At 35.7% G+C, this 13964-nt stretch overlaps 1 protein-coding gene across 1 annotated transcript; it reads left to right on the top strand.

Annotated features, from left to right (window-relative positions):
- Nucleotides 1–11460: 11460 nt before the first annotated feature.
- Nucleotides 11461–13475, top strand: LOC132627817 (probable isoaspartyl peptidase/L-asparaginase 2). The gene is made up of 4 exons (XM_060343404.1): nucleotides 11461–11784; nucleotides 12122–12355; nucleotides 12595–12681; nucleotides 12787–13475. Exons 1-4 carry the CDS (start codon nucleotides 11623–11625, stop codon nucleotides 13276–13278), a joined length of 975 nt encoding a protein of 324 aa, XP_060199387.1. The 5' UTR covers nucleotides 11461–11622; the 3' UTR covers nucleotides 13279–13475.
- The last annotated feature ends 489 nt before the right edge of the window (nucleotides 13476–13964 follow it).

The raw sequence follows: 13964 nt of genomic DNA, 5'->3' as shown, positions 1-13964 counted from the left end.
AGAATTAACTGCTATAAATAACTATGAAAATGAAAACAATGAAGGTAAATAAGCCATTATGAACCAACAGATACTCGCTCATCAATCAGTACTATATCTTTTTTTATCAAGTAAAAGGTTTCATTGATAATAACAAGGCCTACTTGGCTATATGCAGGAAGTGCATCAAGAATACTATTGCCAGTGACGATCCTACCACCCAAAGAATGACTTTCCATCTTGCTAATTTTTTCACATTTTTTCAACACCTTATTCCATATCTCCAGAAATTTGCTCTTTCCTCCCAGTGGCATACCCAGGAACTTAGTAGGTAGGGTACTTCAGAGCCCCCAAGTGTTGTTAGATATGCATATCAGACACTTCACTTACTAACAGATAGAACTCTTACACAGATACTAGATATGGCTTCAAAAAGTGTCAAAATGAGTCTTAAATTCCTAAGTTGAGCATTACAGAAAACTAGAGTATCATCAGCATATAGCAGATGCCTGATTTTCAGCCCTTCCCCTCTCCTCTTTGCAACCTTGAAACCTGGCAACCAACCTTTTTGTTTGGCTTTCCTCATCGTGAAGGCTTTCCATTGCAATAATTTTAAGAGAGAGAGACAAAGAATCTCGTCGACTCAGCCCTCTATGTGAAAGAAAAAATCCTACAGGTGACCCATTGATCAAGAAGGAGAATCTTACTGTGCTAATACAAAATTTCATCTAGTTTCATCTTGTTTGACACTCAATAATTCGTTAAATTTGTGAAGATTCATAAGCAGAGGGATCAAAAGTGCACATATCAATTGCTTGAAGGTTCAATATGCTTAACCAAAAATCGCAGGAACCAAAATCGAAATTTGTTGATATTTAAGGACTACCAGTGCTAATTTACTATTCTCTTTTCTATGCCTATCTTTTACTGCACTATCAGATCAACTAAAAATATATCTACACATATTACGGGATCTGCCATTATAGGTGAGATTTATAATCTTTAAAACAAAGTAAGTTAATTAGCTATTACAACAATAAAGATGATAAATTAATGCAAATGCAAAAAGCTTTTAAGATTGATATATATATATATAAAAGTTAAACTCTCCGAGAATTTATCAGAAACAATCTATCTACCCCATAAAGTTAGAGGTAAGGTCTGCGTGCATACTACTCTCCCCAAATCCCACCTGTGAGATTACATATGTTAAACTCTTCTCAGAATTAGCATGCACTGGTATTCGCCATCCTAGCAGAGTAAAGCGAGCAAGCGAAAATGTTTATTTGTTTTCAGGCAACTATTGATTTATTCAGCAGATGTAGCATTTATAATTTTATAGTTAGTAGTGATATTTTTCGAATATATTCAACTATCTTTAAAATTCCCACAAAGAACCTAGGAGGCTGGGACGATTTTTTATTTTTTTTTTGGTCGGCAAACCTTCATCAATGATCTCGGAGATCGTAAACGTGAAAACTCATGAATAAACCAGAGATGACATAGAAAAGACTTCCCTTTGGTCTAATTCGAGTGGTTCAAGAGTAACCTCAGTTAAAATCACCATTTCAACACATGGCCCCCACTTCTTCAGTTTGATTGGTAACAATTCCAACCTAATGGAAAAATCAAATACTCATTTGGGGGTCTGTTTGGTATGGAGCAAAATATTTTTTCATATTTTCAGGTTTAGTTGATCAAAATATTTTAAAAAATAAGTTCTTTAAAAGTAAGGAAAATGATTTTCCTAATAAAAAGAGGAAAATTAAATTTTTTAAGTGGTAGTCCATACTGATTATTTCATTATCACCCCTAACACCGACCTCCTACGCCTACCCTCTTAGTGTCTGCCTAGGTTCTATATAAATAATCTTGAGATAATATTTTTTGTTTATTTGCGAAACACCGTAAAATAATGAAAATCTTATTTTTTTCAGAAAATATTTTCTGGGTGAAACATTTCTGTTCGTACCAAACACACCCTCGAACGACCATTATATTTTACAGTTTTTATCAATTGTTTCAACTTCAGTTTGAAATTGGATTTTTTTTTCAGTAATATATCAAATTAAAATAAGAAAATTTTAATTTTAACAAAAAAATAAATGCAATTGTACCCAAAATCGCATGCTAACAACTACCACTGCACCACACGACTCACGACTGTTATCTAAAGATTCATGTGGCCTAAAACCCGTCCTACAATTGTTATAAGATTAGCTGATCTGGTTTTTCAGATTCTGTTTTGTCGCTATTCCTTGAAAACGAAATATGTTTGGCCCAAAATCAGCACGAAATTGACGCTCCAAAATCAAAAGGATACAGAATCTTCAAGTTACATACGTCTCTATCATTCGACAAGTGGATCTCGAAGATTCCAAGCATGCCGGCAGAACCTTCATGTTTTTTGTAATAAACTATTAATAATAATAAACTGGTGGACCTGTCAAAATTGTATTTGATAGTTTGGTCCCCCTACTTTTTTTACTTTTTTCTCTCTTAAATTGAGAGTACGGAGGTGAGCGTGTTCAGAAAACCATGACAAAAAATTACGGTGTATATATAAAATAGATTTTTTGTGTATACATAAATATATTAACTTTTGAACACCCTGAACACATGCAAAAGATTAGTTTAGGCGGTCCAGAGTGTTCAAAATTGTCTCTAGCATTTGAGGTTCGATTCCCATCAATAATATTATTTTCTGAATTTAGCTTTTATTATTTTTTTCGAACACTTTGAGTGAAAATCCTGAATCCGCCGCTGATTGAGAGATCCCCTAGAAGGTTGGAAAAATTGAACACTTGCACTAATGCAAATATGCATCATCTTCCACCTTCAGCCTTTCTGTCTTTTCTGCTCTAGTAGATTTATTTTGGGTCACTAATCTATTGGTTAAACTGAACCTAATTCTTCTACGAAGTTAAAGGAGTAATTTAGAAGACTAAATTGAAAAAAGATCAATACTATAGTTGAAAACCTGTGAAACAATAACAATGTCATGTCAGACTAGCGACAAATAAAGAGCTGTTTGGAGGAGAATAAGGTAATTAAATGGATATAGGAGGGTGAAAATTAAACCTTATTCATAATTGAGATAGGTGATGTGATTAACTTGCATAAGAAAAAATATTCTCACTCTTACATGGCATTTTTTCTCTTTGAAGAGTCCAAAATACTTATTAGTACAGAATTTCCTTAAGTAATTTTATAAAAAAAAAAAAAAAAAAAAACTTGAAGCTTCGATGTTTGATTTCTCGAAAATTAATCAATTTACTCTCGTACTCTGAGTTGTATCACATAAATGGCACATGAGGAGCAATAGGGTATATTCACTCAGTTTGACCTAATAATTCGGACGAGTCAATACACCTTTCTTTGAATCCTTTTGTTGGCGGTTTGAAACCAATTCGATTGAAGATACTACTTTTTTTGTTATTATATTATTATTATGGCTATTACGATTGAATTTGACAAAGTTTATACCTAAATTCAAGATTCGTTTCATTTTTCTTTTCCTAAACTAAATTTGAGGACATCCATCAATGGGTACCTTAGCTTATAACTAATATTCAATTGTAGTGATAAATTTTTCAAAAGATAACGATGAGAAACGCCTTTAAACAAGATATGTTACATGGTGACATATCAAGAAGACGGACCGCGTTAATACATGATACTTTGATATGGATGAACAATTTCACGTCAAGATTAGGGTTAGATGTGTCGCTGACGTGCCACTTAAGTCGAATTTAATTGGATATCGTAACTGAAATACTGTAGAAGACTAATTCCAAGCTCATCTAATTACTCTGATTTTCAGCTTACTCATCAACCCTAGCAAATTCAGCCAATCATCATCCTTATCAATTGCTGTATCAGATAATAATTTTGGTGAACTGAACTTGTTTCAAAATACTAGTACTAATTTTTTTTCCTTAAACATTTATTGCTTTCCTCTTTCAAATCTTTTTTTTTAATTATTATTTCACTGAGAGGTAGGAGAAGGGGAAATGGAGAGGGGGATTATAACGTGGGGATTCGAACTCTCACCAACAAGGAGAAAGTTCAGATAGCCAACCAATTGAGCTACTAGATCCCTACTAGTGGAATGTGAAATAAGTGAATTATTTAAACATTATACATAATACTTTTTAAAAATAATAATAAATTATACGGAGTAAAAGGCATCCTGGAAATTTTAACAGATAAATTAATAATATTAATCGTGACTCATATTATTATTTTTTTCAAATGATTTCTCTAATGAAATATTATTAATAGATCTTTGGAATCCAGCTTTCACATGAGGCGCCGCCCTCTTTTTTTATTTTCCCGGCTGCAAGACCAACTTTAGGAGAAAGAAACCCTACTTTGAATTTACAAAAGTGTCTAAATTAATATGCCCATTGACCAAGATGACCACCTTCACTGGTTGCATTTTTGTTTTAATTGTTTTAATCATTCGAGGGAGGCTATTTGGTGTAAGAGAAAGAAGGATGAAAGGGGTTGGTCAATTTAAACACAATTGTTTTGCTAGCTTCTCATTTTAAACCTTAATTAATTCTAGACCCCTCATGGTTATAAATTTTTCAATCCCACCAAATATTTACAAACAAGTTATTCTTGATAATTAAAATTAATATATATATATATATATACACACTCTTCTCTTACGCTAAATATCGAATGCGAATTTACCCATTAATTTCCCTCCCCTCCTTCTTTTGAAGCTTGAATGGCTACTAGAGGACGACGGGAAATTCTCAAAATTGTTTTTTTTTTCTCATTAAACCTGTGCTATTATCACTGTTTTACTAATGTTTTCTTCCTATACTTATATTGAGAAAAAAAACAAAAAAGATTAATTTAAATTTGTGATATAATATTCGATCTTGGTCTTTGCCCGTTAAACAATCCTAATCGGACAATTAAAGTGTTCACCAAAAAAGATAAATGTTAATTTCGTCCTGATTTTTTGCAAATATACAATAAGTACCTGAGCATTAATGCTTAATATCGTATTTTTATCTTACACCGTACTTGGACAGGATATAAAATACATTGTGTTTTCATATCTCGAGACTCAAAAATGTTATAATACTCCTTTTAGCCAATAAGTCCTAGGAATACAAACGTAAACAGTTGATAGCTTTTTTTTAGCAATAACTTAATTAGCGAATCTGCTGGAGTGGCTGAATGAATACAGCTAGATCCTCTGATTCCAATAAAGATTCTTTATTACATAGATTCCTTTTTAGGTGAATGCATTTCTATAATGAGATACTCTAGGAGTACTTCAGTTAAAGAATTTCTTAAGAAGAGATTTTTTTTCTTTTCTAGAAATATTTTTAATTAAATTCTAGAAAAGTTGTACACTAGCAGATATTTTTTATTTCTTGATATTGGCTTCCCCTTAGTTACTGAATACAATGTACACAGAACTCTAAAACGAAACACATTTTAAGTACATTCACATGTAAAGACAACTGCAATGCTCCTTGCCGGGGGCGGATTTAGAAGGTGCCGAGGCTGTTCACCTGAACATTCTCGGCAAAAAATTATAGTGTATATATAGGGTAGATTTTCTGTGTTTATGCACATATATTAATTTTTGAATACTCTGAACAAATGCAAAAATATTAGCTCAAGCGGTGCAGGATGTTTAAAATTGTTTTTATTGTCCTAGGTTTGATTCTTATTGACAACATTATTTTTTATATTTAATTTTTTTTTTCGAACCTCCTGAATGACAATTCTGAATCCGCCACTGTCTCCTGGGTCACACCCTCCCTTCCTCGACAACTTAGAGAAATAATCTAGGTCTCAATCCCCATGGTTTGGGATATAATTAAGATATTCGATCCGTCCCTTTTGGATATTCAATTTTATTTAAACATAATCATGAGTTGTACTTCTATTCTATTTATGAAAGTTGGTTTAATATTCTAAACAAGATCATTTTTTGAAAATCATAGTCACGCTTTATATGTCAATTTGTTTTGAATTAAAACGTTAGTATTATATTACAGTCAAACCACCTATAACAATATTATTGGGTTTGAAATTTTTCAGTTATTATAGAGAATGGCTGTTATATACCTATAATGTTCGCAAAATAATCTGTATAAGTTTAAATAAAGTTTGAACTCAATCTGTAAAACACTTAGTAAAAACAGATTACACTGTATAAAATACTTAAAACCAGTAAACTACAGAAACTGGAAAATGAACAGAAACAGTGTTGGAAAAAATAATTTCAGAATATAATCGAGCCCACTTAGTTCAAAGTGTGTCCTTAAGAAAATTATTCCCCTCACAGTACTCGAGGTTGATGGAATATCCCCTCCCAGGATAGAACGATTATCTTACCAGAATAGTAGTACTCCAAATTTCGGTAGCGGCGAAGCACTCAACGGCAGTGTATCACACAGAATAAAACAAGAGAGTTTTGGAGAGAAAGAGTTTATTTTGTTGCAGGAAAATTCGTACTGAATTCTGGAACAAAACAGGAATTTATAACAGTTGGAGGTACTGATTCTGAATGTTTGCAACCATTCAGATCAATCGGGCCGGGTCGGTCACAAGTCGCGGGTCAGGGTCGATAATCAATCAATCGAACTTTGACAAATCTGAAGCCGAAGCCGAAGTCGAGCCGAGCGAGCGACGACGACGGCGCGAGGGGTCCTTGCCCCCTCAACCCTTTTAGCGACTAGAGACGGTGTAATGTAATTTATACACCTCTCTTTTCCTCTCTTTTTTCTATGTGGGACAAATGCTTTAACCAAAGCAAAATGGACATTTTACAATCCCAAAGCAAATCATCCCATCATTTTCCATTCACCACTATCAAAACCCAACATATAACAGTATTGACATTTAAATAATATTTCGGTGTTATAGGCAAAAAATATGCATAAAAATCTTATTTTGTTGTGATAATGTATTAAATGATCAATATTTGGTCAAAATCCTATACTTATTATTGGTAATCATAGATATTCTATTTTTATAAGGACGGTTAATTATTATATTACCAAAAAAAAAAATAGTTGTTATATGGGGGTAATTTTATAAAAAGCGTACTGTTATAATTATAGCGGCGAAGCACTCAACGGCAGTGTATCACACAGAATAAAACAAGAGAGTTTTGGAGAGAAAGAGTTTATTTTGTTGCAGGAAAAATTCGTACTGAATTCTGGAACAAAACAGGAATTTATAACAGTTGGAGGTACTGATTCTGAATGTTTGCAACCATTCAGATCAGTCGGACCGGTTCGGTCACAAGTCGCGGGTCAGGGTCGATAATCTATCAATCGATCTTTGCCAAATCCAAAGCCAAAGCCAAAGCCGAGCCGAGCGAGCGACGACGACGGCGCGAGGGGTCCTTGCCCCCTCAACTCTTTTAGCGACTAGAGACGGTGTAATGTAATTTTTACACCTCACTTTTCCTCTCTTTTTCCTATGTGGGACAAATTATTTAACCAAAGCAAAAGAGACTTTTTACATTCCCCAAAGCAAATCATCCCATCATTTTCCATTCACCACTATCAAAACCCAACAATCCCCCACATGAATGGGGCATGGCCATAATATAAAGAATGCGCGGACAAGTGTGATATACAAGCGAAGATTGACTGTATCTGGATAAGTAGGTTTCCCTTTGAACTTTCCGTAGTGAACTTATATCGGATATACTCGATCAATCGGTAGATTTGATATCTTTGAACCGTCGAACTTTGTTGTATACCTAGACAACATAAGTCACACAATCAACCCTCAACCGTTTATGGTTCTCACGGTTGTGTTCGTTTCAGCCATGAACACCGCCTGGTTTCATGAGTGCATAGAGAATGGGCCTTCCCTGTCATTCCCCTTTAAAGCGGCTTACACTTAACACTCATATAGGTGATTTCTAAACATGTGGTCCTATAGCCACATTATCTGGTCATACACTGCCAGATTTAGATAATCATTAAAAATCTTAATGCTTTATTAACTCATTAACAAGCCATAAATTTTTATCCTTATTTCTGAACATTGTCTTCATCCGAGAATGAGTTGAGTTATTTGACAATGTTGAACCGTCAGTCACAACTTTGTTTGATCTCCTTGAACCTAGCTCTTGGGATCTCCAGTCTGCTAGGTGAAGTTACCGCTATGATGACTTGTCCTCGGCCTTAACCTCATTCCCATTGATGATCTACTAACTCCCTCTCTAGATAAGCCTTTTGTAATTGACATGTCCTAAACGAACATGCCATAAATTATTTGACTCCAATAAGTAAGAAGAAGCAGATTTTCCATTAATACTGTCAACAACCATTACATTAAGTTTGAAAAGGCCCTCGGTGAGGTAGCTCTTTCCTACAAACATGTCATTCTTACTAAGTACAAATTTATCACTAACCAGCACGCACTTAAACCCATTTTTCACGAGTAGTGCGGCTGAAACTAGGTTCTTCCTAATTGTTAGAACTTGCATGACGTTGTTGAGAGTCAGCACCTTTCCGGATGTCATCTTCAGCCGAACCTTTCCATATCCTTCAACTTTGATTGTTGCAGTATTTCCCATGTTTAGCTCCTCTTCGGGTCCAGCGGGAGTGTAGGTTGCAAATGCTTCCTTAACGGCACACACATGTCGAGTGGCGCCAGAATCAAGCCGCCACTCCTTTGGGTTACCAACCAGGTTGCACTCAGACAGCATTGCACACAAGTCATCAACATCTTCCACCATGTTTGCCTGACCCTTGTTTTCTCTTTGTCCTTCTTAGGGCACGACAGTCAGGAGCTTTATGGCCTGCTTTACCACAATTATAACAGTTGCCCCTAAACTTTTTCTAGTTAGGAACCTTCTCCTTTCCAGAAGGCCTCTTCCTTTTTTTATTCTTTTTCGGAGCGGCATCTTCAACGACATTTGCCCCTTCAATCGGTGAACTCTTACGGTACCTCTTCTCAGCGGTTTTTTTATCTTCCTCGATCTTGAGACGAATCACAAGATCCTCCAACTTCATTTTCTTTCTCTTGTGCTTAAGATAATTCTTGAAATCTTTCCATGAGGGCGGCAACTTCTCAATCATTGCAACCACTTGGAACGCTTCATTCACTACCATACCTTCAGCAATAAGGTCATGGAAGATAAATTGAAGCTCTTGAACTTGGGTTCCAACGGTTTTTCCATCCACCATTTTGTAGTCTAGGGATTTGGCAACCACAAACTTCTTCAAGCAAGCATCTTCGGTTTTGTACTTCTTTTCATGTGCACTCCATAGTTCTTTGGAGGTCTCTACTGCACTGTAGACGTTGTACAAGTCATTTTCTAAGGCACTCAAAATGTAGCCTTTGCACAAAAAATCAGCCTGTTTCCAAGCCTCAGTAACCATGAACTTTTGGTTGTCAGGCATGTCGGCGGCAGGCACGGGAGGGTCCTCACTGGTGAACTTTTGCATACCAAGGGTGGTAAGCCAAAAGAACATTCTCTGCTGCCATCCTTTAAAGTTGGCACCAGTGAACTTCGCAGGTTTCTCAGCCGGTGGCACAGTGGTACGGGTTGTAGGAGTAAGCGTTGGTGCAATATTCCCAGAGGGAGTTCCAGTCGTAGAGGGAGTTCCAGTCGCAGAGGGAGTTCCAGTCTCAATTGCCATTATTTCTTTGTCACTGTCAAATCGACAAACTGTTTTAGTTAATAAAACCAGAATAGCAATTAAATCACAAACTTAAACGACGAAGATTTTATTTCTTCAAATCGCAGTATAATTATGAACTTTGGTATTCCAACGAGGTTTTTATATCTTTCGAGTCAGAATACTAATATTCATATAGAGTAGAAAACTACACAAGTTTTAATCTCCTTTAACAGAATACAGATTATAATATTGTATATAATTTCCTTAAGATTGTTCGCAAAATAATCTGTATAAGTTTAAATAAAAAGTTTGAACAGAATCTGTAAAACACTTAGTAAAAACAGATTACACTGTATAAAATACTTAAAACCAGTAAACTACAAAAACTGGATAATGAACAGAAATAGTGTTGGAAAATATAATTTAAGAATATAATCGAGCCCACTTAGTTCAAAGTGTGTCTTTAAGGAAATTATTCCCCTCACAGTACTCGAGGTTGATGGAATATCCCCTCCCAGGATAGAACGATTATCTTACCAGAATAGTAGTACTCCAAATTCCAGTAGCGGCGAAGCACTCAACGGCAGTGTATCACACAGAATAAAACAAGAGAGTTTTGGAGAGAAAGAGTTTTTTTTGTTGCAGGAAAAATTCGTATTGAATTCTGGAACAAAACAGGAATTTATAACAGTTGGAGGTACTGATTCTGAATGTTTGCAACCATTCAGATCAGTCGGACCGGGTCGATCACAAGTCGCGGGTCAGGGTCGATAATCAATCAATCGATCTTTGCCAAATCCAAAGCCAAAGCCAAAGCCAAAGCCGAAGCCGAAGCCGAGCCGAGCGAGCGACGACGACGGCGCGAGGGGTCCTTGCCCCCTCAACCCTTTTAGAGACTAGAGACGGTGTAATGTAATTTATACACCTCTCTTTTCCTCTTTTTCCTATGTGAGACAAATGCTTTAACCAAAACAAAAGAGACCTTTTACATTCCCAAAGCAAATCATCCCATCATTTCCCATTCATCACTATCAAAACCCAACATATAACAGTATTGACATTTAAATAATATTTCGGTGTTATAGGCAAAAAATATGCATAAAAATCTTATTTTGTTGTGATAATGTATTAAATGATCAATATTTGGTCAAAATCCTATACTTATTATTGGTAATCATAGATATTCTATTTTTATAAGGATGGTTAATTATTATATTACAAAAAAAAAAGATAGCTGTTATATGGGTGGTAATTTTACAAAAAACGTACTGTTATAATTATAACGAAGTAAAATACAACATAAAGAATCAGTTCCGAAAAAAATTGACTGTTATAGAGAGGTGTTGTTATATGCGTGCCGTTGTAGGAAGCTCTGATCCTATATTATAGGACACAATTTCCTTAAAAAAAAAAAAAGACACAATTGATACAATTATATGTTGAGTTGCGTTACATGGAGTCCCTAACTACTAGTATTTCAACTCTGCAAGTAACATTTTGGCAATGACATACAGCCTACAGGTGATTTACAATTATAATTTGAACAAAACGAGTCCTAGTCAAAATACAATTCCATTTCCCCCCTGTTTTTATGGAAAAATAATTCAACCCTGCTGGTTTTCTGAAGATTTCGTATGTCACGTGAGCGAACGTCCAAGTAAATAGGAAATGCACGAGAGTAAAAAAAAAAAAAGAAAAAAAAAAGTCGGAATTCCAGAAAGGCACCTATAGAATCACGTGAAAACATACACGTACACGTCAGCGAAACAGGTGGGGGGTTGTCGGAACTGAAACTATATATTCACAAACCTTGGTTGAGAGTAACATCTCAATTCCGCAAAAGCCATTAAAACAAAAAAGTAAAATAAAAATAAACTGCAAGAAAGAAGCCAACTAGGTTTTGTGGTGTATATAAATAGAAGTGAAGGGAAAATCATTTTACCATCGAAGCAATTGTAACATATATTATAGAGAGAGAAAGAGAAAATCAAAAGAGAGGAGTTAATTGGTGAGAAAAATGGGTGGTTGGGCTATAGCGGTGCACGGGGGCGCTGGTGTGGACCCAAATCTCCCAGCAGAACGTCAAGAAGAAGCCAAACAACTCCTTACTCGTTGCCTTAATATTGGAATCTCCGCTCTTCGCTCTTCTCTCCCTGCCATTGATGTCGTTGAACTCGTCGTACGTTATTAATCTCATTTATTAACCGCGATCCACTGACATTCAACCCTTTATCGTTTCGATTTTCTGTTCTTTTGTTAGAATGAATTTACACTTGAATTTGTTGATTGAAATGAGAGAAAATGGGGGATATATTCATGATTTTCCCATGAAAGAAGTTTGCTAAAGTTGTAAATTTTGGCCAAGTCCTTTTTTGCATGGCATCATCAAGTTTTTTTTAAACATACAATGAATATTATATTCTCTTTTTGCCTTTTCCTTTTTTCTCTGTTTCCTCTGTTTTTTATTTTGCATTTTTTGTCTAAATAAATTGGCATATCTAATTCTGGTTGTTCAGGTGAGGGAACTGGAGAGTGATCCTTTATTCAATTCGGGTCGTGGATCTGCATTAACTGCAAATGGAACTGTGGAAATGGAGGCGAGTATCATGGACGGCGATGGAAGACGATGCGGCGCCGTTTCTGGAATCTCCACCGTTAAAAACCCTATCTCTCTTGCTCGCCTTGTCATGGAGAAATCACCTCATTCCTATCTCGCTTTCTCCGGCGCTGAAGAATTCGCCAAAGAACAGGTAATAATAAAATCCCATTAAAAAAATATTAATGGCCTAACAATATTATTCCTCAACAGTCAACAACAACAACAACATACTAGTGTAATCCAATCCATAGATGGGGTATAGGGCGGGTCGCAGCATACCTAGTCCCACACACACAATGGGGTATGAGAAAGGATAGAATATGTGTAGAAATAACATTCATCTTCATAACTATTAAAACATTAATCTAATTATGAAATTAAATTTTTTAGGGTGTGGAGATGGTGGACAATGAATATTTCATCACCGAGGACAATGTTGGAATGCTGAAACTAGCCAAAGAGGCTAACACCATTTTGGTACGTTAAACATGCCACAACATTTCTATTGCTATAAAAGTCTGTCATTTTCTTTTAAATGTAACGTAAATTGAAGTATTTACAAACTTCTTATGGTTGAAACAGTTCGATTACAGAATTCCAATCCATGAATCCTGTGCAGCCTCTGTGGAGAGCCCAATTCACATGAACGGGTTACCCTTAAGCATATACGCACCGGAAACAGTGGGTTGTGTGGTGGTTGACGGCCAAGGGAGATGCGCAGCCGCCACGTCAACCGGTGGTTTAATGAACAAAATGACCGGTCGTATCGGTGACTCACCACTAATTGGTGCTGGGACCTACGCTGGTGAACTTTGCGGGGTCTCTTGTACAGGTGAAGGAGAGGCTATCATACGTGGAACCCTAGCACGTGACGTGGCAGCTGTTATGGAGTATAAAGAATTGGGCTTACAAGATGCAGTGGACTATGTGATTAAGAAGAGGTTGGACAAAGGTTTTGCTGGGCTTATTGCTGTGTCTAATAAAGGGGAAGTGGCTTATGGGTTTAATTGTAATGGAATGTTTAGGGGATGTGCTACTGAAGATGGATTTATGGAAGTTGGTATCTGGGATTAGAGAGCTCATTAGGATACTCCTCTGATTTGGTGGGTCATGTAGTGATGTTTAATAAACCATTTTGATGCTAATTAGCACCAATATTTAATTTAATTGTATTGGGGATCTATTGCTTACATTATGTAGTGAATACTTCGATTTTCATTGTTCTTGACTGTGATGCTCAATATATCGAAATACCATACGCCCACCCATAATCAAGATGCCTCATTCAAAGTTTTGTAAATAATGGATGCCTGGATTATTTTGGCATAACTTCAGTTTGATTTCCTATTTGTCTAAACAGCTTATAGTGATGGCAGGGTGTGATGAATCAAAACTATCTGAAGAAGCCCCTCAAACTATAATGGAAGACTGGCGCTTCATATACATAATTTTTTTAATCCCTCTCCCAGGAGCGCTTCCTTTTTATAGAAGGTGCCTACTATCTAAACAATTCCTTCTCTCAAAGGGCAAATATAGGCTCGCTGACATTTAACGAAATTGATATACTCAGTGGTGGAACAGAAATACAAAAGAATCATTATCTATAATTCTTTATATTTATACAGTATAATCCAAAAAAATATACAGCGCTATGTCGTTCTATTTTACTTGTCTCTTATATTAAAAATAAATTTTCCTTTTATTTATCCGTTTCGACAAATCAAGAAAAATTTAGTACTCCCTCGATTCATTTTTATTTG

Source organism: Lycium barbarum, chromosome 2, assembly GCF_019175385.1.
Source record: "Lycium barbarum isolate Lr01 chromosome 2, ASM1917538v2, whole genome shotgun sequence".
Lineage (NCBI taxonomy): Eukaryota > Viridiplantae > Streptophyta > Magnoliopsida > Solanales > Solanaceae > Lycium > Lycium barbarum.
This window is presented reverse-complemented; position numbering and strand designations above follow the sequence as displayed.

Excerpts from the sequence above, each read along its gene's own strand:
- LOC132627817 (XM_060343404.1), top strand. The coding sequence starts at position 11,623 with ATGGGTGGTTGGGCTATAGCGGTGCACGGGGGCGCTGGTGTGGACCCA. Across the intron at positions 11,785-12,121 it reads TTGATGTCGTTGAACTCGTC|GTGAGGGAACTGGAGAGTGA; the intron begins GTACGTTATTAA and ends CTGGTTGTTCAG. Across the intron at positions 12,356-12,594 it reads AAGAATTCGCCAAAGAACAG|GGTGTGGAGATGGTGGACAA; the intron begins GTAATAATAAAA and ends TAAATTTTTTAG.